The 23,327-nt window shown below is 46.6% G+C and overlaps 1 protein-coding gene across 6 annotated transcripts in view; it reads right to left on the reverse strand.

Annotated features, from left to right (window-relative positions):
- The window catches only part of jmjd1cb (jumonji domain containing 1Cb), an 83,732-nt gene that overhangs the window by 24,030 nt on the left and 36,375 nt on the right, over window positions 1–23,327 (reverse strand). For 3 of the 6 annotated variants that reach the window (XM_028968553.1, XM_028968552.1, XM_028968551.1), the window contains exon 3: window positions 4,072–4,185. In XM_028968553.1, the coding sequence (XP_028824386.1) occupies window positions 4,072–4,185 (114 nt within the window). Of the gene's footprint in view, window positions 1–4,071; window positions 4,186–6,800; window positions 7,012–7,111; window positions 7,266–23,327 lie in introns of those variants that run through there. The other 3 variants (XM_028968556.1, XM_028968555.1, XM_028968557.1) reach the window with 3 other exon arrangements.

The raw sequence follows: 23,327 nt of genomic DNA on the forward strand, positions 1-23,327 counted from the left end.
TAATCACAAATGGCCGTCTTTATCAGGCCGGTACGTGACGGCACCAGCAGCGAGGATGGAAAGCCCATCGAGTCGCTCAACGTTATCACCATTAAGCTGGAGTCACTGCACCGGTTTTACTGCGGAGACAGACAGCACGCCTTTCTTCTGTAACACGAGCTCCTCGCCGCTGCAGGCAAACTATAAACGAGCCTCGCCTCCCCCCCCGGCCGCCAATGGCGTCCACGGAAACACAACATGACTGGGGCGATGTGTAAATGAAAGGTCACTATAAATCTGATGTGCAAACTATGTTTCAGTTAGTTGGGTGGTAGTAGCCTAGTGGGTATGAACCAAAAGACCAGAGGTCACAGGTTCAAAACTCACTTACTGCCATTCTGTCTCCGAGCAAGACACTCGAGTGTCTCCCCGGTGACGGTCCCTGTAGCTACAGGATGATCAATGCCGTACTATGTGACTCCAGCACCATGAGTGAAGAACTCAGGTGAACCGGGGTGGAGAACACTGCAGCTATTTGTTCATTTTAACTGGTAATAAACTATCAGAGAGGCTTATTATTGGCCCTTCCTGGCAACACCAAAAATTACGGAATGCATTAACTGCGAAAATATCATTGTATCAGTCACGGAGATCGTAAAGCGCCACTGACCGGTTTCATAACTTCATGGAAAAACTTCAGGCAGCCTGAAACTATCACAGTATTAGGGAAAGGCTCAGACGGGAAGTGGCGAGGATCCGATTTGCACATTTTATTCCAAAATCAAAATGCGACACACTCAAGATATTCCATACACTTTTAGCCAAATGTTCCCAATGTGGTGCCCCACTGCAAGACACCATCGCAGCACCAGCCCTGATCATCTTCCACAACGTGCAAAACCTCCAACAATGTCAAGATTTGCTTGTGGCGGAGGCGTCTTCCCTCTGATTCAAGATTCTAACTGTAATGAACTGAACTGCTTTTATTGTCACATCACATGACACCCACACACAGGTACATTGCATATGAGTGTGCAAAGTGTCTCACACAGCGGTGGTGTGACAAAAACAGATCAATAAACATATACGTTTAGAAATAATAAATTGTATGTGCATTTATTAAATGAATTAACAAACCTATACACAGAAATGGCCGTACAGTTAGTACAAATAAGGGCGAATGGAGGTTATGATGCACGGCGAGCATGGGGCTTTGCTGGCTGGTGTAAAGTCCAATCGAACAAGCCCTGCGCGCAGCGACCGCTCCCATCTCACTGCTGCTGCTGGAAAATAACACTGTAACAGACCGGAACGTCGCCGGCGCTCCGCCGCTCCGTGTTGCTGGAAGCCTGAGTCACTCCGCACGCAGCCATCTCCCCTCGGCGTCCAACCAGAGCGGCTCAGTCCCCCCCTCCTACACGCGCGTACGCAGACACGCACAGCTCCAGAGCCCGCTGGCCTCTCCAACAGAGCCTCCATTGTGTCGTTTATGCCAAACAGATTGCCGGCGCTCCGGCCAGTACCGCCCCGTTCCCCCGGCCCAGCACGCAGGGTGGAAAAAGAGCCAGTGGAGGCTCTTGCCGAAACACAGGAGCCGGTCCTCATCCGGAGGCCGTGTTTCCGAAGCACGCAGATCGTGTAGTTAGGGACGAGCTAACTACCCATCCTGCACTTTTTGCTGGTGTGTAACTGTGTCTAGACATCCAGGAGATGAACAGTGTGTCCCTCGGGTCAATACGTCACACATCATAGCATGACAGTTAGTAAAAGCTGTAAATACCTCACCATCGGCGAGTACAGTTAGGTAAAATTTTTTTAATATATAAAAAATGTGTCAAATTTGTAAAATTTCCGAAAAACGTGAGCACAAAACCAACTAACGTAGACAAATTACTATAGCAAACAAAGTCTTTGACGTGAATTACTGTCACTTTTTCATCTCGTCATATGGGGGTTTACAAATAAAAAAAAAGGATTTTATGTCATGGTGCCATGTTCACCCCAGAATAACGGCGGCGGCGTTGAGCGAGGTGAACAGAGAGGAAAAGGTAATGCATTCACCGAGCCGTGCTTTTACGCGCTGCCAGAGAAATCCGGATCCACATCATTACCGAGTGAACGACGTCCCTCTCCTCCCCCGCCAATCTCGGGGATGAGAATATCCTCAAAGATCCAGCGATCCTTTGTTCGCACTCGTCCATACACCGATGAGCACCCCGAGGTTAAGTGCGTTAATCGGGGGAACGCTCTGAACTTGCCCCAAGCCCGTTGACCATGGGACCGCAAGCATCACCGGTCCAGAGTGACGCATTTCAACAGAAATCCAGACAAATTACAGACGAGGTGGTGGAATCTGCATTTCCTCAGAGACGTGGCTCGTCCCCGTGCAGTAGGTTCTGGGCTTGTGCCAGAGGAAGGGCTTTTCAAATCGCTGGCAGATGGCTCTTCCATCTCCACTCGGGATGGGGAACCACAGAACGGTGGCGTGGAATGCGGGGTGAATATAAATCAACAGCGAGAGGAAATACTACAAGTACATTTACGGGATTTATCGGACGCCCTTATCCAGAGCGACTTACAATCAGTAGTTACAGGGACAGTCCCCCCCCTGGAGACACTCAGGGTTAAGTGTCGTGCTCAGGGACACAATGGTAGTAAGTGGGATTTGAACCTGGGTCTTCTGGTTCATAGGCGAGTGTGTGGCTACTACCACCCTGAGAGAGAGAGAGTGTGTTCCCTCTCTCCACTCACCATGCAAACCATCACAGCCCAACAAACACATCAAATAAAGGCCAAACCTTACTGACCATCCAAAATGATCACAATTGGTAATTATAGTCTGTAATCAATACACTCAGAACATATCCTGCATTATGTAATATACAGCAGTCAGCCAGGGAGTGTTGCCACACACTTTTCACACACTGCACACAATAAGACATTTCATACCGTAACGCAAAAACCACACCAGACTAAAACAAAAAGATATCTGGCCAGGGAACGAGGAGAGTCTCAAGGTCTCGGAAACAGACACAACAAAGACGGGTCCCAGGGTGGTCAACAAACTCAACAATCAAGTACACACATGATATGAAGCACGTCGCTCTGGACAATGCCGTGAATGAACACGATGATGATTCATGGCTGCTAAAACGTCACTAACCTCGCAAGACCTTCAACTGGGAACATTTAAAGAAAAAAGCTACCAGAAGTCCAATTTTCCACTTGTGCACTTTTATGGCATGCCACAAAATGCCATAAGAAATATACTTGCTGTGAGCTACGTATCTGTAGACAGTTGTGTTGTTAATGTTTGTGCTGATATACTTGTGTACATACTGTGCGACGTAATCTGTAGTCTGACCCCTGGTGGTGAGGAGTACAGTGTGGAGTCCGCGAAACCAAATAAACGAATGAATACCTTCATCATAAAACGATCGCGGACATCTCGCAACACTGCCCATATAAAATTACGGAGGTATTGCATCAATATCTGTATCCGCATTTGTTCCGTTAATTTTTCAGTACGTCGGCAAAACCCGACGCAAAGAACACAGGATACGGAACGCGACTGTGTGTATATACATAGTTAACAGCCTTTACACAGTAAACCTTTCACAGTGGGTTCACGACTGGCTACGGTTAATGCTAGTATGTTCATTCTGGGTTCCATAATTTCTTTGTTTATGCATCTGAATAAACTGATGTGTTTCAAACAAGCATTACACAAAAATATCAGCATGCTTAAATATGGCGGCCATGTTTTTTTCCCCTTTATTACACCGCATGCACAGAGAATAGGCAATTTGTGGAGGTCCACCTCCAAACCGGGACTGGGGCAGGAAGGAAGCGGAACTGTAATAAGAAGGTTGCCGGTTCGAATCCAGAGCCACCGAGGTGCCACTGAGCAAAGCACCGTCCCCACACACTGCTCCCCGGGCGCCTGTCATGGCCGCCCACTGCTCACCAAGGGTGATGGTTAAATACAGAGGACACATTTCGCGTCACCGTCTGCTGTCACAATGACAATTCTTTAACTTTCACTTTCACCAGCGTGGAGTTACAGGACAAGGACAAGTCAGAAGGACTCACCTGATAGGGCTGATACGCGCCGTCGTCCGTCAGGAAATCCAGCTGCCTGTTGGAGAAGAACTCCACCGCCGTCGTGGAGCCGAGCACCGTCTTCCCCACCAGCGGCTTGAACGTCTGCGGAACGAAAGCAGAGTGGAGGGCACGTTACTTTCCTTCCTTCCTCGGGTTATCCGGCGTGATGGGACGGAGGGGGGGGGGGGGGGGGGGGTAGTTAATGTGAGGCGGCGATGGAGGCTGATAAATAAATAAATAAGCGCGAGGGGCTCTGACAGTTCAAAGGCAGCCGGGACGACTTTGATGTGCCTCCTCTGTTCCCACCACACTGCCGATGAGCAGAGTGTGATGCCATCGACTGCCTGGCGGTGCCCAGCGCCCAGTCTCCCTGCCGTCGAGGGCGTCCTGGCACTCGGGCATTGTGTGTGTGTGTGTGTGTGTGTGTGTGTGTCCCTGTTACTCTACTAGAAATCTGTCAGAAAGATATTCCCTTATTTGGTGATTCCAAAATCTCCTGAGTTGATGCCTGAAGGACAAATAGATTTGAATGACTGTTATACTCATCGGCCAATCAGAGACACCCATGTCCTGTGGATGGGGGTGGAGTTTTGGAGGAGAACCAACTATCATGCACCCGAATAACACAAAATGAGATTCCCCTCTTAATATAACAGGATTTTCCCTTCGAATTGTTACCAATATCTGTTATGTATTATAGTATCAGTTAAATAATGACGGAGTTGGACATTTCTGTACTGTCAATACGTTTTGGTTGATTTTAGGTAATATTCTAAGTATAGTTCCATTCAGAATCAGAAACGTAAATAAAATATTTAGTTTTATGTGTATTGGATATGGCATATATGAATGTTTATAGTCTTAAATGATGAAAACAAATGATTTTTTTTGAGATACACTATTACAAAAATTACAGGACATCTGCCGTCACCAACTTGGTCATCAGCAAGTTACGCCTTCATGTTGCCCTGCCACCATGTCCCATGGGGTCGGACTGGGCGAAAGGGTCGGGGAAGTCAGTCATGTGATCACATGGCGTGCGTCCGTATTTAAAACGGTCCAAAAACCCTGTCCAAAGTTCAAACAGCATGTCAACGAATTCAAAACACAAACATGGCCAAGCGACAGATTAGATTAGATAAGGATCGGAAGAACTCCGGTAACCCTGGCTCAGAGAACCGGTTTTGTAGCCGCAAGCCGGGTCTATTTATACAGCCGCCGCCGAGCAACGTCCCCTGGAATACGGTCGAGTAATGTCCCACTTTACCCGGCCACCAGAAAGCGCAGCGTACGGCGGTGCGAGGTGGCGGCAGGGCTCCGGTGAGACAAAAAGGGGGCCGAGGCAGCTGCGGCGGGCAGGGCGGACCCGGCCCACTCATCCTGCTGCAGTGCATCAAACCGCGCTGAAAATAAAGCCCGCTCTCCTCGCCGAGTCGGGCGGAGAACTTTCCAAACAACCGAGCGGCCCGACGGGGGGGGGGAGCGAGACCGGTACCCGGAAGTAAACGGTTCTGCGCTCCAGCAGCAGCGCGGTTTCTGGGCCGGATAAATATAGAAGCGTACCGCGCCACGGCAGACTGGAAAAGAAGGAGAAGAAGAAGAAGCGCACAGGAGACATTGAGCCGCGGCCGCTCTGGTGCGGGTGTGGTTCCGCGTTTCCCTTCGCCTTACTCGCCGAAGTGGCACCTGTCTGAAAAACCAGAATAAAAATCGAACCTTATTGCCGGCGCCGTTTGAACCGAAGCGGAAGGGATGCGGACGAAGGAACACACACACACACACACACACACACACACACACACACCTTTCCTCGCACAACCACAATCAGGTCACATCTGCCACTTCCCATTAGTAAGGGGTGCTCAGCCACCGGCTGCCGGCAGGGAGACGCACACATTACGGTGAAGAGGGCGTTATTTTGAGGCAAAAGGCGCCTCTCGTCACTCCGCTGCCGTCGTTCGGCCCTAAAATATTTGACTGGGTGGAGAGCGATGAAACTGATGCGTAGTTGAACGGCGGGGAGGCCCGGGACGCCATCGGCCGGCCCAGAAACGCCGAAGGTCACCGCGGGAACGGACACGCGGCTACACACACACGTCAGTGCAACAAACAAGGGTGCAATTTTCCCGCCAAAACGTGCTCCGCGCGTCGCGTGTTTACACGATGCCGTCCTTTGCCCTTGTGTGTGACCTGTGCGTGTGGTCAGGCCCGGCCACTCCCATATTTACAGCAGATCCTGAATGGTCTTAGGCTCACTCTGCAGAATGTGTGTGTGTGTGTGTGTGTGTTGTCCGGACACTGCGGTACTCGAGCCTCGGCCAGTTCCGAAACACAATGGCACAAATCTGGCAACGCCGAAGATGAGGGGGTGAGGAAGGACCAGCCACATTCCTCCACCCTGAGAACAGGGCCTGACCAACACACACACACACACAAATACAGAGACACCCACCACGCAATCAAATTTCCTTTTCCCGGTCTGAACTATGGTAACCCCTCCGGCTGTTACTGCGGCAGCGCCGCCCCGCCCCCAGCCCCGCCCCCTTTTACCAGGCGTAATTAGAACCAGCCGCACTCGGCACAGTGTAGCATTCAGAGAGCTGTTTGCTAAATGGGTCAGAGTGCAGCCGGGCCCTGCCTCCACACACACACACACACACACACACACACACACACCCCCCCACACACACACACCCACACACACACCCACGGCTCACCGCGTCCAGACGTAGACCGCGGAGGTGGACGTAATCGGCTTTAAACGGGGGGGACGTCGTCCACCAACGAGACCCCGGTGCCCGTCGCCATCGATGCCCGCGGGCGGGCGTCGTTACGCAAGCGGGCGCCCGCGACCCGCCAGAACAGACGAGAGTGTCTTTCGGTGACGTAACGCCGGGGGCTTTTCAAGAATGTGGGCCAAAGTTCGCGCTTTACCGCAGACGCGACGAAAGGCGAAGAAACGCCGCCGCTTCCGAACCGGCCCGCGCCGGTTCCCTCGAAAGACAAAAAGAAAAAGAGCCGAAGTTACCTGCGCTGCAGAAACACAACAGCCGGTAAACCTGTTTACCTCTCGGCCGTCGCGTCAGCCCCGGTTCAGAGACAAGCCCGGGACAGAAGCTGCCGCCACCGCCGCCATCGCCACGTCCGGTTGTCTCCCGCGAGCGCTCGCAAAAAAAAATAAAAAAAAAAAAAAAAAGAGGAGAGAGAGAGAGAGCGGGGGTGAAGAAGAGAACGGTTCTTCTCAAAAGGAGTCTTGTGGTCATTAAAGGAAGAGCTGAGCTTTGATGAGAGGCTCAGCCACATGTCAGGCGTTCGGAGAGCCTGACAGGGAGAAGAGAGAAAATAAAAGCGAGGGAGGGAGAGAGAGAGGAAGACGAAAGAGAGAGAGTGTGTGTGTGTGTGTGTGTGTGTGAGGGGGGGGGGGGTGTTACTGCCGCAGAGCTGGAAGAACAGAATGTAGCAAGGAGGACTAAAAGGGAACTCTCTCTTTGTTTCTTTTCCTCTGTTCTGTCCCTCCCTCTCTCTTCGCCTGAAAGTGGTGATGATGATGATGATGGTTATTCAGTTGTTGTCATCAGTGGTGCAGAGCAAGCAAACGAGAACTCCTGCGAGCGGACTGGAGGGTTCCAGCCCGCCTGGATCTGGGTCATCCTTGTCCTGTCTCTCTTTCCCTCTCTCCTTTTTCGTTTTTTTTTTTTAGCGGCGGTTACACAAGCACTCGCTTGTTCCATAGATGGAGGCTCGGCTCCCGCGGGAAGTGCACGCCGTTCTTTCCCTCCGTTTACGTGTTGGCGTTTTACTTTTGGAGAAAACAGAAGAGTGCCAAACCGGCGGCGAGGGGGGGCGGGGCTTAACCAGGTAATGGGCGGGGGCTGCTGAGAGTGTAACTAATCACAGCCCCTTTCACAGCCGCAAAGTCACTTCCACCACGGGTCACGCCGGTGATTAGCCGTTTGGCACAGGTGAGAGCCAGGAGGCCGAGGCGTGTACAGCCCAGCATGTGGAAATCAACAAAATCCAGAGCATGACCACACCCACTACCGACACCAACATTTATCAGACGCCCAAGACCGCCTTACAATCAGTAGTGACAGGGACGGTCCCCCCTGGGGACACTCAGTGTTTTGCTCAGAGACACAATGGTAGTAAGTGGGATTTGAACCGGTGGTCATCTGGCCCCACCAGGCTTCTAACCACCATAACCATCAGACTATCAAGCGCTATAGTTCAAGCGTTCTGATTGGTGCACTAGTGAACATGAGAAGCATGAACATGACCAGTGAACATAAATCTATAAATAGTGTAAAACATTATTTTATAGTATTATCTATGTATCTTAACATAGTATGAATAGATAGTATCAATGCAAAATAATTACAAAACACAAGCCGGTTTTTGCACCAAGTGCCAAATTGTACATTATATCAGCCATTCTCCAGGCATTAATGCATTTTATACGTGAAAGGCTGTCCAATATTAACGCTGGTGACTAGATCACAAATTCATGTGTATTACTGCTATTTCAGGGGTCGTTTCGGTGAGGACCGAACACAGCGCCCCCCCTCCTTCCCTGCAGGGTTTAATATAGAGGCTGGGGCCGGGTTCTGGTGAGCACTGCGGGGAACTGTTCCTGTTGGTTCACCTCGCAGAACTCCACCGAGAATTGGCCAAAACAACACGGCCGTCTTTTTATATACGGCCTGACTGAATTAATGCATACGCGGTTTCATTTTTGTTAAGATACTGGAGATTTGAACCAATAGCAATGTATACAATTTTTTTAAAATGATGAAAATCATGTGATATTTACTACGATTATTAGGATGATAATAGTATTCTGGTGAAATTCCCCTATTGGTTGGAGCTACAAATCTCCTTTGGGCAAAATTTGTGCATGTTCCACCTTTAATTAACAAGTTGCAGGTCTCACTGTGTGAAAGCCACTGAGATCATTTGTTTCATGAGTAGATATTAAGGCACACATTGCCTGTGTGCACGTCCATGTGACGCAGGGCCAATTTTCTGGCACCAATTAAGGTAAAGTAAATTTTAATATGGGCGGAGCAATACAGACATGATAGGATGGACGATTAAAACCCCCCTCCTGCCAATACGTCAAGCCCATGTGTTGTATAGCTTCCATCTCCCCACTTTCTTCATTTTTTCCATCGTTCCCCTAGGACACAGGGTACAGGGTCACAAACATGGCATCTGCTATAGACATCTTGGGAACACGCCCACCAACAAATATCTAGACATGAAGTTCATCCCAAATAACATTTCTAAAGGTTCTACAGGCCGGTACACACAATGTTTCAGTACAATGACAGTAAAATTCTATATTATGTATAGTACTGAAAATGTGCCATGTCGAAGAGGTACTACAATAAAACTAATATAACGTAACTCCGCCCCGCAACAAGTCTCGTCATTTTAAAGTGACAAAGGTGTTACTGAACAGTCCTCTCCTGTTTCCAGATCTGTCTGAGAGGCATGCTGCCGAGCGCTGCCGACGCGGTCACACCTGCAAACACTGGTCACTCCACATCGCATGAGAGCGTCGAAAGGACATCAGACCAGTGCCTGCTGATAACGTCTCAGATCACAACAACTCACAACAGTTGCGTCAAATCAGTACAATCTTAATGCAATCTTCTGTTTGCCAGCAGTGCATGAACGCTTTGTCAATGTTTACCGAAGGTTACTACGCTGCCGTCAGGCAGAACCAAAAGAATTAGGATGTAACTTGAGCTCAACAATCCACTAGTCCTCCGTGCTTTTAATCTGAAGGAACCGTCGTTTTGAGCCTTGAGAACTTGTTTCTTTGGCGGATATTTTATAGCACTGGGTCAAAGGTCTCCTCAGAATGTACAGAAACAAACAGTTAAAACATGAAAGATTCTTTACATACGGGACGTATTTAGGGACTAAGGTTTAAATCATCCGGTGCGCATGAGAGCTGTCAATCATCATCGAGCTCCGTCCATTTTAAAATTGCTTTATGAAAAAACATAATTAAGGATCATGTTCTGGGGACAGAAATAATTAGACACCCGCAAAAAGGGTAAATAGGGTATCTTTGTCAAGATACTGATAAGTACCAAGCAGTTTATTTTTGCCCTTACACCACCGAAAAAAGGTAAACAACAGCGGCATACATCTGTTTCGTCTGATGTTAAATGCCGGCCGATTTAAAGGTAGTCGGGACAAGTCCATTTTTCTTTCCGAAAAGACGGCAAGTGAAAAGTGAAGTGATTGTCAGCACAGCACACGGTGCCACAACGAAATGTGACCTCTGCATTTAACCATCGCCCTTGGTCAGCAGTGGGCGGCCATGACAGGCGCCCGGGGAGCAGTGTGTGGGGACGGTGCTTTTGCTCAGTGGCACCTTGGCGGATCGGGATTCGAACCGGCAACCTTCCGATTACGGGGCCGCTTCCTTCACCGCTCGGCCACCACTGCCCCACTAATGCAGAGCCTTTTCATGTCAATGGATGAATTCTCTCCAGCATTTATCAGGATTTATACTTTCGATCACACCCGCATGAGCCCATTATTTATACGCTGACAAGCCTTGGAATGTTTTTTTAGAATGAGTTGTAACTTGACGTGGTCATTAGTTGTCTGCTCTGTTGAAGAACGTATGCACTGTGTGATAAATGTGCTGAGGAAAGAACAATAACATTCACAGAGCATAGCTATGGATTAATGATTGATCATAGGCGACACCCATTAAACTGCTAAGACCCTTTTTAATTACACTTGAATTTCCATATTGAATTTTTTTTAGATTTTTATTTAAATAGCCAATCCTGCATCTACAATAAAATTTTCCCATGATGCTGTTCTACAGAGACCCACCCTGAACCAGTTGTTTTTAACACATCATCAGTACTGCGGTAAAAATCTTCTACTCACTTGGAGGTGACAGCAGGAGGGCGGAGGAAGTGGCAGCTTGCACGGATTTAAGTCGATGACTGATGGGGACGGATGGCCTGGGAATCTCCCCGCTTTTACCGCGGACGCCGCAATCCCTCTAATCTGCCCGCCAGCTGCTTACTACGGCACCGCGCGAGAACCTGTCCCGAGCAGTCACCGCGCGAATCTCGGCAGGACCGGACGCCGCGCGAGTGCCTCGAGATTCCAAAATAAATATTACAATTTCCCCAGGCAGGGCGGAGCGCCAATCGAACGGTTGGAAAATCTGGCAAATCTGGCATAGTCTGCTGGTCCAGCTAAAAATGAATATCCTAGTCAACATGTTTTTACTTATTTTATTTCAAATGAGTTCCGGTTGAGGCCGAGTTCCATTTTTTTTTTTTTTTTTTTTTATGAATGGAACATTAGACATATTTGGTGTGAATTTTGAAGAACTATGTGGCCAGCGGTGCCGGTCAGCTGATCCTGGATCAGCTGCTCAGGGTGCGCCGGTGAGAGGGCCCGGCCCTCAGCTGCTGACCCCGGATCCCCCATCAGAGCCCTGCCATAATGCGCCGTCCCCCATCTGCCACTCTGCTGCAGATTACAGTCTGCCAGACAAACCACACACACACACACACACACACACACACACACCACTGTCATAACCCCATGACTAGAAAAAAAGACTGCGCTGAGAACCGCTTGTAAAGAACACACATGCAAAGAAAAGCAAACAGACGCAGGTACACACACACACACACACACACAGTGTTAAGGAAACTGGATTTGTGGGGAACAATGGCTGCCAGCCCCGTCCTGCGAAGACCAACGCCCGCGTGAAGACAAATCCCCACTCTGCAGCGCTGGCATGCAGGTAGCTGCCGACCACAGGAGGCCGGAGATAACACAGCTCATCCGTGTGTGTGTGTGTGTGTGTGTGGCCGTGAACGTGTGTAATCAAACAAGAACAAAATATAGTAACATAGATGAACTATACATTAGTGTACCACCCTTCTCACGTTTTCATGTCCATCTGGTTGTGCTGGACCATATCTTCAGGCTTCACAGTGAGGAGGCAGTGTGATAAAAGGAGAACATTTCTGCCGTTGCTTACATTTACATTTACGGCATTTATCAGACGCCCTTATCCAGAGAATCAGTAGTTACAAGGACAGTCCCCCCCCCTGGAGACACTCAGGGTTAAGTGTCCCGCTCAGGGACACAATGGTAGTAAGCAGGATTTGAACCTGGGTCTTCTGGTTCATAGGCGAGTGTGTTACCCACTAGGCTCCTACCACCCATGTACAATTTACAAATGTGGACCCCTGGGCTACTTATTTGCATCAGTACTGGGGACAAAAAGAAAACCACCATTAATTAGAAATTAATTTTCTCTCACTATAAATTTTAAATCAGTAAGGTGTTCCTGTACTGTCAAATCTGTCAAATACGAATTCCCTCGTAACACAACTGAAAATAGCCTCTGGCTAAAAGTGCAGGGTGATGGCCGATGACACGGCCGGATTTATCTGCGGTTGCAGCGTTAACGCTTCCCGGTGAAACATGCACATGCCGAGCTGCCTCTCCCCAATCTCGCACCGACAGGGACAGGGTGAAATAAAACGACCGCGCTCGTCTCCTAGGGCCCCGGCGGAGGCGCTGCCTTTTGTCACCTTGCCGAGCCTTGTCATTTTAGGAATGGCAGCTGTCGTGGCTGCGACTTGCGCTCACGTGGGGAAAGTTGCGGAAGAGACCACGGGTATGAACAAAGTGGCCAATGGCCAATTCCAAGGATTGTGAACAATGTTGATGGGACTCAACCACAAGAATGTGTTTGTGTCTGTGCAGCAGACCCCAGAGTTTCGAGAAATGGGGTCTTAATGCTGGTAGATGTTGCCAGAAAAGCGCGCTAAACTACAACGTAAACCAATGTTCACAATGCAATAGACGTGTGAACCTTCTTTTGGTCTCACTACTCAATTCAATTCTGATTATAAACGCAACAATTATCGATTAATCACGATGCGTCCCAACAATTTTTCTACATTACGGCTACCAATTTTCTGTTCGTTGGAGCAAATCAAAGCATCCACACAGGCGCTCAGTACCAGCGTCCGGTTGGCTGCACGTTTGGATGTCATCAAATAACGTTGCATGCAGCGTTTTTCTTGGTGTCAATTTCTTCCTGAATCCCGAAGAGCGTTCAACAGCAACTAGCCGAACGCCAGTAAAACGTCAATTGAACACAGCTGCAAAGTGCAGCAAAAATGCGTCTGGCATTCAGAGAGCATTCATTTCAAATGTCCATGTGGATGAAGCAACTTTAAAAACTCTGATTTCAATTAACATTTTGTATGCCACCGTTTTCAATCTGCCACTAAAAGCAGCCTTAAGAGTGGAGGGTAAGGTGTTAAAGGCATTAAATAGGTAGTAGTTATTAATTAAGGGTAGTTCAATCTTCAAGATACAGTTAATTACCAAGACAATAAAAATACAGCATGGTAACCAGAGATAATATCTATATCTATCTATCTATCTATCTATCTATCTATCTATCTATCTATCTTTACACACATGCATACATATACATATACACATAGATAGATAGATATACACATATACAGACAGACAGACAGATAGATAGATAGAGCTGCAGTGAGTGCTGTGAAGATATCGCAGAGTCGGCTGAAAAATCAGAAATAAAGAGCGGGAGGCGGGGGAGAGGAAGTCACTTGAGCAGAGACAGTGGCTCCTTTGTTTCCACATCAACAGACCCTCTTGTTGCACTCGACTCGTATCCTGATGAAAGGGAGATTGTGGCCCCATGATGCTGATTCTGCGTGTGCATTTTGTTGCTATGAGATCCAGAAGGCCGTCACAGAACCGCATCGCTGTGGATCCGGGGTGGAGAGGGGAAAAGAAAACAAAAATCCATGGAACCGTTGCAGAAATGAAGGCAGCAAGAAGAGAGCGGATGATACCGGTGATCGGAGTGCCAGGTGAGACGTTGCCTCCTTCCTAATGGAACTCCCCTGAGATGCTCTATAACCATGGACGGTTTAAATCCAAATATTCAAACAATTAACGGCTCATTTTTATCAATAGCTTTCCCTACATATTTAAACCTCAATTCCGAATCACTAGTAGTCTTTTAGACAATTAGGTGGGCATGAACGTGGACCCTGCAGAACTTCATACTGCCATAACCCTACACAGCAAGGAAATAAACACATTTCCAATTCTCACGTTTCCTGTGGAATTCTCCCTCCTCACAACAACATATCAGCCTCAGATTATTGCAGATGAATATTTCAAGTCCTGCTTCTATTCCGTTGGTGTGGAAACGGAAAATGGTCGTGCTCTTTTGGAAATTACGGGGGGTGTTGTATTCTCCATCTAGTCTGTTTTTTTTTTTTTTACCCCATTTTCCAAGTCACCCAAACCTTATATCCAAGTCACCAGCGCTGTCGTCTCTGTCAGACTCGTCATCATCTCAACTGCAAGCAGAGCATCGCAGACCAAAACGAGGTCGCACGGAAAAAGGGGCGGCGGGGGGAAAAAATGGAAAAGTAAAGCTATAAATTATGCACCGCGGCGCTCTGACAACGAGGTATTTTCAGAGAGAAGACAGCAGCAGCCTCTGCACAGAAATAGAGCTTCTGATGCGCTGCGGCGGGCAAAAGGTGCATCCGCCAGAACTCCAATATGCTTCCTTTATAAAAAAAAAAAAAAAAAAAACCCGAATGCTGTAACAGGCGCATTCACCCATCCATCCTTTTCACTCATGGAGATAAACGTGATCACGTGTCCACCGATTTTAATATAGCAAATAACGATATTTTATTTCATGAACGTGTTGGTAAAGCTTATTTTGTCCAACGTGACAGTTAACTGGTCATTCCTACCTTTTTGGATAACAACCTCTGGGCACTACCTTCAAACTGCCGAAAAACGCAGCACTCCACGCTAAGCATGGGGTCAAAGGTGTCCTACGAATCTGCGCAGATAGATCAAACATGGGAGAAACAGAATGTTTTCATGAACAGATCTTGAAATGGAAGGAGCCCGACATAGAGCAACTGTCATGCGTCCATCACGTGCGCAAGTAGCATACAAGAGAGCTGCTCGATGTCTGGCTTCTCCCATTACAAGATCTGGCTTCATCTGACACCATTGGAGGTCGTGTAATTTCATGGCAACAAAAAAGGGCGGTGGGTTTGTTTTGAAGGTACAGAGAATTTCTATTTACGTAAATGCAGAGGACGCCTTTGACCTGACACCAGCGAAAAAGCCCTACGCTTAGCTTGCAACGCTGCACAACTCAAAATGCTTTTATCAGCGCTGCATCTTCTGCAGACTGCAGGCATGCACATTTCTGCTGTTCATCCACAGTTCTCATGCCCTGCCTCTTTCTCAAGACTAACGAGGGAAAATCCATGCTGTAAATCCATTATGCAACACATACAGTAAAATGCGCAAGGGTCAGAACACTAAATGGTAAAGTAATACATCCAAATGGGTCCCAGCAAACGCAGCATGAGGCACATTTTTTGCTCACTTCCAACTTGAAAGCTTTCGAATTGGGGCAGCGCCACAGCCTGCCAAATAACGTCTTTTCTGAACGAGCCGGCGCGCTGCCAAGAAGAAAGCCGTGCAGCAAGGGCAAGAGCCCATTAGCGAGGTTTTAAATGTAAAAAAAAAAAAAAAAAAACTCCCCTCCCTCCCTAAATCCAGCATCTCTCCAGCAGCAGCTGTTCGTCCTTCCTCTGGAAAGACGGGGCGAGGGCCACCTTCGCGCCCCAGCCCGGGCCCCGACGCGAGACTCCTCGACGCAGGCTGATCGAATGAACAGAGGAGGGGGAGTGGAGGCGGAGCCTGACCTTCATCGGGTTGCAGATCGAACAGATGAAGAAGTATGATGTAATATCTGGCACCGAAACGCAACAGACAAGCGCGCTTGCAAAACTCCCCCACCGCCGCCGCCCTCAATGCCAGACGGGACCCACTGCTGCCCACGACCACACAGAGAGAGAGAGAGAGAGAGAGAGAGAGAGAGAGAGAGAGAGAGAGAGAGAGAGAGAGAGAGAGAGATTGGAGGGGTGGAGGAATGCTGCGCCAAATCTGCCCAACTGGGAAGTGGCATGATGTGGTGGAGTCAGTTACAGTACCCCTGCGCAGTTTGCTCCACCCAATGCACTGAAGCACAGATCTACAAATGAAACATATGGCTGATAGCGTGACCGATTCTAAACAAATAAACAATACACTACTAATAGTGGTGGGGCCAAAAAAATATCAATATAATCAATGCCATGGTTCTTCCTGTGGTGATACGTTATCAATATGCCGATAACCAGTATTGATGGCTTTAATCTGTTTTCAGACAATTAACACTTGTACTAAAATACAAATACAGAATTAACATTTGTTTAAAAAAAAAGATACATTTTTACCATTTTAAATGATATAAACTACAATGATGTCATGATCATACTGTACTGTAACTGTCCATTGGGATCATGGACAACATGATGTTGTCAGAAGTCAACTGAACATTTTCAGTCAGTGATCTGAACAAGCTGCTCGAGATCAGAATTAGACTTTGCAAGAACATAAAATTATATTACATTTTTTACTTTAGGGGGACAAACAAATGCATCTGAGACAGTCTGGTGTGGGGGCTGGGTTATATTTAGTGCATTAAGCTGCAGAGAAAACAAGTTGAATGATTTTATTCCAAAAAAACACTCATCAGTTGTCTATAGTCAGCAGAAACAAAATTGTCTTATTAAAAAACAAAAGACACCAGACTTGTTCAACATGTGATTCTTATTACAATTTCTGCTTCTGTTCTTAAGTGTGCTGAGCGTAGGCCGTTAAATGCATGAAGTGAAATGAAAGATTTTATTACCACAATAAAAGTGCATTTATATCCCTACTTTCAAATATCAGAATTAACGAGCAACGCCACTTTCTGCCTAGATCCACATTCTGACCGATGCAATTTAAGGTGTAATGAGAATATAGACTTGTGTAGAACAACAACCATACACAGCCCCCCTGCCCTACACACACAAAAAAAAACGAAGGGACTATGCAGTCATATTCAATATTTACCTTTTGTTTGGAAAATAGCTGAAATTAAAATTATTTACATTTCTGCAACCATCATTTTTGTCTCACACTTAATCGCGAAAGAAGAGGAAATGCCCGCATTTTTGTTCTATGATATAAGTGAAGTGTCATTGTGATATACAGCAATGTTGCACACAGTGAAATGTGTCCTCTGCATTTAACCCATCACCCTTGGTGAGCAGTGGGCAGCCATGACAGGTGCCTGGGGAGCAGTGTGTGGGGACGGTGCTTTGCTCAGTGGCAACCTTGGCGGATCAGGATTCGAACCGGCAACCTTCTGATTACGGGGCCGCTTCCTTAACCGCTAGGCCACCATTATGCAATGTTACCATGCGACCAAACGGATGAAAACATTAGCGAGCCGGCGAATTTGCAGAGCGGGCAGGAAATTTTTTTGTTGGACACCACTCTGAGGTAATGTGTTTTCCGGGGGCCGAGAACAATGCCGAAAAGGAAGTGCTCTAAAAATAAACCCTTCAAGGGAACCCAATCAGGGTTCATTGTAGGAATGCACCGCCCATTTATGCTTCTCGCTCTGTCTGGGCCAAGAGAATGGGACCACCCTGGTGCACCCTGAAGTAATCAATAAACCCCACGACAGTGCTTACCCACAATGCAATGTGACTCTTAAACCAGAGACAATAAATCTGACAACCCCACGCGAATGCCACAGACGTGCTATGGCATAAAATGGCATAGATAGTAGACAGGAAAGCTACACAGACTTCCCATTCTCCACAGACGTCTGGGGTCGAAGGACACAGCGAATATACATAACAGTCTTTAAAGAGAAACACAAAGCCTTCCCCCAGGCGGATTTACAGGTCCACATCATCCTTCCGTTTCTCAGACCGGCATGTCAAACTGAAGAAAATATCCATATTTTTTCTTGTTTTAGTCAGACAGTCTAAAAAAGTTCAGCCATTTTCAACATTTACCCAATAAAAATTATTATTGTCGCTGGACAATAGCCGCAATTCAATGAAACCTGTCAGATCTTAAGAAAATTGTAGGTGCCAGGTTGAGTTGACCATTTAGTGAAAAGGGGCCATAACAAAACACAACACACTCACTATTCAGTGAACAGTCTCACATGGGACAATAACAGCAACACACAAAACACAATACATTTGTCATATGCAACATCTACTTGTCAATTACTTGAAGCCTGCTGAAATGCAGACAAAAGGTTCAATGGGCACCCATCATGCCAGGTACCACACATTTTCCACAACTTCCACAACGAAGACCAAAAGGAGGCAAGTTGACTCGTTGCCTTGCCTTGGTGCCAAGGCCACAAAAGTCCAAACAGAAACTCCCCCAGTCGGTGTTTAGCAGAGTAAATGTGGAGTAACGTAGTAACATGGAATTTAACGGCATTTGCTAAATGCATCAGGCGAGACTTACAATCAATAGTGACAGGGACAGTCCCCCTTGAAGACACAATGGTAGTAAGTGGGGTTTAAACCTATGACCTTGTGGTCTTCTGGTTCAGAGACGTGTGTGCTATTCGCTAGGCTACTGAGACGGGGGGTCAGAGCATCTCGTAGACCCCCAGCTCCACACCTCAGTGTAAGTGTGGAAGATCACGCAGCAGACCAAAGATGGTGTAACATGGGGTGGAAAACAGAGTGCATAATCTGATGAGTAACATGTTTTTCCCCCAGTGGTGGCTGATTGTCCAAATATGACAGCGGCCAAATATTAATGCTTGACAAATTTCTGACGTTACATGTTATGCCACTCGAATGTTTGCACATGAAATGCTCAATAAAAACCACGGCAAAGAATTTAAGATCATTTTCCTATTAATGTGCCATTAATGTCAATATTTGATTGAAATAACAGCATTTGTCATGTCATTTATCACAGCCCAAAAAGAGCACTAGCAAAGAAAACAGACAGTCCCAACAGCAACCAAATACAGAGAACCGACTGAGCATACAACAGTTCGCTTTAATCCTTTGGTTCCAGTGCTGTAGCAAAAATATTACATATTTTTGGCTTTCATACAGATGAGGGGGGGGGGTTGGATGTGAAAATGAGCAGAAATTTTCTTTTTTTTTTTTTTTTAGTTCCATCAGACGAGACTTTTTTCTTTTTTGAAAAACAGCTTCCTGTCTGCGCCAAACATTGTGGTTGGTGAATGGTGTTGATGACGCAATTTTCGCAAATGCCCCCTCAACTACTATAGGTCGCTCTCCTCCTCATTAGCATTTAAAGCTACAGACACCGAAACGCAGCCTCCTGGGGAAATCTCATTGTGGGACTGGATGAAAGTGGTTGTACTTCTGCACCATGCCTGAATTTTGGGATTTAAGCTACTTCAGAAAGCAAAAATAATGTCAGGGGACCTTTAAATTACAACAAATCTGTTTAAAGACAAAAATGCTAATCTGCAAACCTGAGATCCACAGCTTCACATCAAACTCAAAGCTATGAGCTCATGCAGACTGCATGTTGCCAGGTTGGGCTGAAAGGTTTACAGTTTTATTGAGTCTGATTGGATGCATCTGGCAACACCGCAAAATTGACCGGGGAGCCTTTATATTACAATGCGAACAGATGTTTAAAAGTTTAATTCTGTTACGTCATGCATGCATTATGAAGCGAATAGAGGCAGGTATTCAATATGAAACCTTATTTATGATTTGATCTTACACGACTTTTGTACATTGTGGGTCACATTGTGTGCAAAGAGACCAAGACGTGAACAGGACACCAAGGTTGTGTCATTTCTATCCCAACCTTTTCCACACAGCTACATTACTCCCCACCCAACCTCCATCTTTCCCCCTCCCCCACTCTCTTTAAAGGAGGAGCGAGTCGCCCCAGGCTGGCCGCCGTAAAGCCTGCCTGACTATGATTGCTGCCATTAAGGAACCAGCTGTGCAGTTGGCAGTGAAGGATCATCTGTACGCTCCTGACATTTTGTCCTCTATTCTAGCAACACTTTTTAGCAGAGCTGGCTGTCTGGCAAAGTAAAAGCAATCACACACACACACACACACACACACACACACACCAGCTGACAGGCAGTTCCACCTACACACAGCTACCCCCATACTCCAACACCGGAAGTTCAAAGGTCACAAGGAGTTTGTGGTGTTAACCAACAACCACAATCACACACACAAAACAGATAAGAACATGACACACAGAACCACTGCCATTACAACCAAGAAAAAGACAAAAAAAGGGGAAAATATTAAAAACACAAATGCTGCCTCACACATCAACAAGGGCCTTAAAAACAGATCTTTCATGCTGGGTATTTGCCTCATGTATATTTGTATACTGTGTAATTGTGCAATTTTATATTTATGATGTAGGAAGCATAACTTATTGTTGATGACAGTCGAGTTCACATTGTGCAGTCAACCAAAATAACCAAAAAAAACATGCATAAATAATATTCAGAAGATGGGGCTCTTAGTTTCACCGTACTAACCGCACTGCAGAGTGCCGGACTGACTCTGTTGCCGGTGCTGAACGCAGTTCAGCTAATAAACGCGGTAGGGAATCCATCACCGCGGCGGCAGATTCTGATGTGGAGGGTGGAGACGGATTCATCTCCGCCAGGTCCCCGTCAGCACCGCTAGGCTAATGAAAGACATTCATCCGACCTGCCACCGCGGAGGGCAACACAACACACGCCAAACTATGCATCCGTTTAAAAATCAATTATATCGAGGCTAATAATATTTCAAATAGCTACCTCAAAAAAAAAAAAAATTAATACGAAACCTTTAAGTTTTCATTTTCACAGAGCTGACAGTAAATTCTCCTTAAAAAATAGAGATTTATTGCATTTTATGCACCTCTTGCGTAACCCTGGCGTAAGGGTGGTAGCTTCTCAATAAGACTATTATATTGTATTGTGATATTATTGTTATCGTGGGCAGCAAATCACAAGAATCGTATCATAGAATTCTCTCTATTCTAGTTGCAACAATAAAAAATTTAAAAAAATCAGAATTAATAAAATAAACAAACAATAAATAAGTTCAGAATTTCATGAAGAAAATTAAAGTAGCTGAATCAGTATTTGGTTCACTTTGTTTGTTTGTGACGTGATTCAGCACAGAATGTTCATAAAATTACGAAATCTTCTACGTTGGCCCAAACACCATAAAACATCATCCTCCTCACATGGGCCTGGTCTTCACAGAACGGGGGATTTTTCTTTTTTTTTTTTTTTTTGCCATTGCAGCTGCAGAAGTGTAGGGTACACATCGTCTTGCCCCGCTCTCTGTGATTAACATCCATCAGAACTGCCGTGGCTCGGCCTTCCATTAAACCCGGGCTCGTCAGCAGCAGGGAGAATAATGGATTTTCATGCCTCGGCTTTGAAGATTATAAAGCGGCGCGTTGTTCTGCACGGCTGAGATTTTCATCTGTTCCCCATCATGCCGTGCATAATGCTGCGAGCATAATCTGTCCGACGCCACGGCAACCGGAGCAAGGCCTTACAAAGAACAGTCATATCTCCAAGATGGTCACAACACCATCTAGAGCTGGACAACGTCTTGATTATTGATATCCATTATAGTCATTAATCAGTACTGCAATATATCATGATGCTTCCTCAAAAATCAATACACTATTCACTACCAATGTATCAAGCCTACGTATACAGCACATTTCCCTCAATTCTTTAATAAAGAAAACAGTAATTTCATGATAAACAGACAACAGACATCATAGACAACTATCCCACATTATCCCAAACTGTTATCGCGAGCAATGTGTCATTGTTATATCATAAGTGTCATGGTATAACCTACATTCTATAACATATTCTACATTCTTGCATATTCAATAAACAACTGCAACATCAAAGTAAGGAAATCAGTCCATCACAGGAGACATAAATCCAAAAAATATTGTCTGACTACATTTTGGGGTCAATAAAGTATCTAGCTAGGTCTGAATCTTCACTGGTTATGATTATCAGTGAATCACATTACAAATACAAGTTAATGTCACCCATGTGGACACTTTGATTTGCCTCACTGAGCAGAAAAACTTTTGCCATTCAGTCCACACTTGATGCCACAAACACCGGAAACATGCCTTGTTCAGACGTCCATGGCATCAGCTGAGCACAGACAACCTTTTTCTGCTCGTTGGAGAGGTTTGCACTTGGTCTCAAAAAATCGGCATATTTTCCTCACTCTCCGTAAGACGATAACATCATCTTGTAGAGTTCTGGACACTCAGAGACTGAGAAGATTAGCATTTCCTTCATTCCCACTTTTTGTGTCCGTGGTGTCGGACAGACCGAACAGAACACTAGACCGCTTCGGTCAACTGGTCACGCGAAAATACGTCACGGAGACCAGCAGCGAAAGTTCAACTAATTTCAACTTTGACTGTTGTGTCCACTGCACAGCATACCGTACTCAGATCAGGCAGCCACGGTCACTACCCAATTTTTATGGCGCCACCAGAAAATCACCAAGCAACGTTACTATGATATAATCGATTATGTTCTGCACTGTATCGTTGCAGTATCGCGATGCATCGATTATAATCGCAACACCCCTACTATCTACTTAACCAAATGAAATCAATCATGCTCAGAAATAAGCTTACTATCGCCATCAGTGCACTAGTGTCTTTTTTTTTTTTGTTGTTGTGTCCATTTGTAAGTCGTTTGTGAGCAGCGATCAGACACCAAGGTTACATGTTTGTACGGTGTTCTCCCAACAGCTGGCGACCAAGTGCACCAGAACAAAAACACCGGATCTCATGCGGAAACATCAGGGCCAGACCCATAAACGCCGAACCCGAGGAGGAGGAGAAAGACGAGACGCTCGATAACCTTGGGCTGAGGGCCAAGCGCGGTGACGGGGCAACACCGATGTATCCATCGATGGCATTCCATCACTGGGTCACGTCTGCTTAGACTTGCATGGCAAGTGAAGTTACTGTTGCCGGTCGGGGCCACAGACAAAAGGCCGCAGTGTTCCGCGGCACTTGGAGCCCGATGCTTTGCTGACTAAGGTCGATCCGGTGGCAGTAAAAAGTCGGTGCGGTGCCCATCCCCCCCCCCCGACCCTTGAACGCCACTGAAATAGCAGCCATAAATTATGGAGCAGGGAATGCGGTTCAGTTAAAAGGAGGCAGACGCGGAGAACAATTCCCTTCAGAAACGGACAACGGTGCAAACGCGGGTGCGTTGA

The sequence above is a fragment of the Denticeps clupeoides genome, chromosome 2, assembly GCF_900700375.1.
Source record: "Denticeps clupeoides chromosome 2, fDenClu1.1, whole genome shotgun sequence".
Classification (NCBI taxonomy): Eukaryota; Metazoa; Chordata; class Actinopteri; order Clupeiformes; family Denticipitidae; genus Denticeps; species Denticeps clupeoides.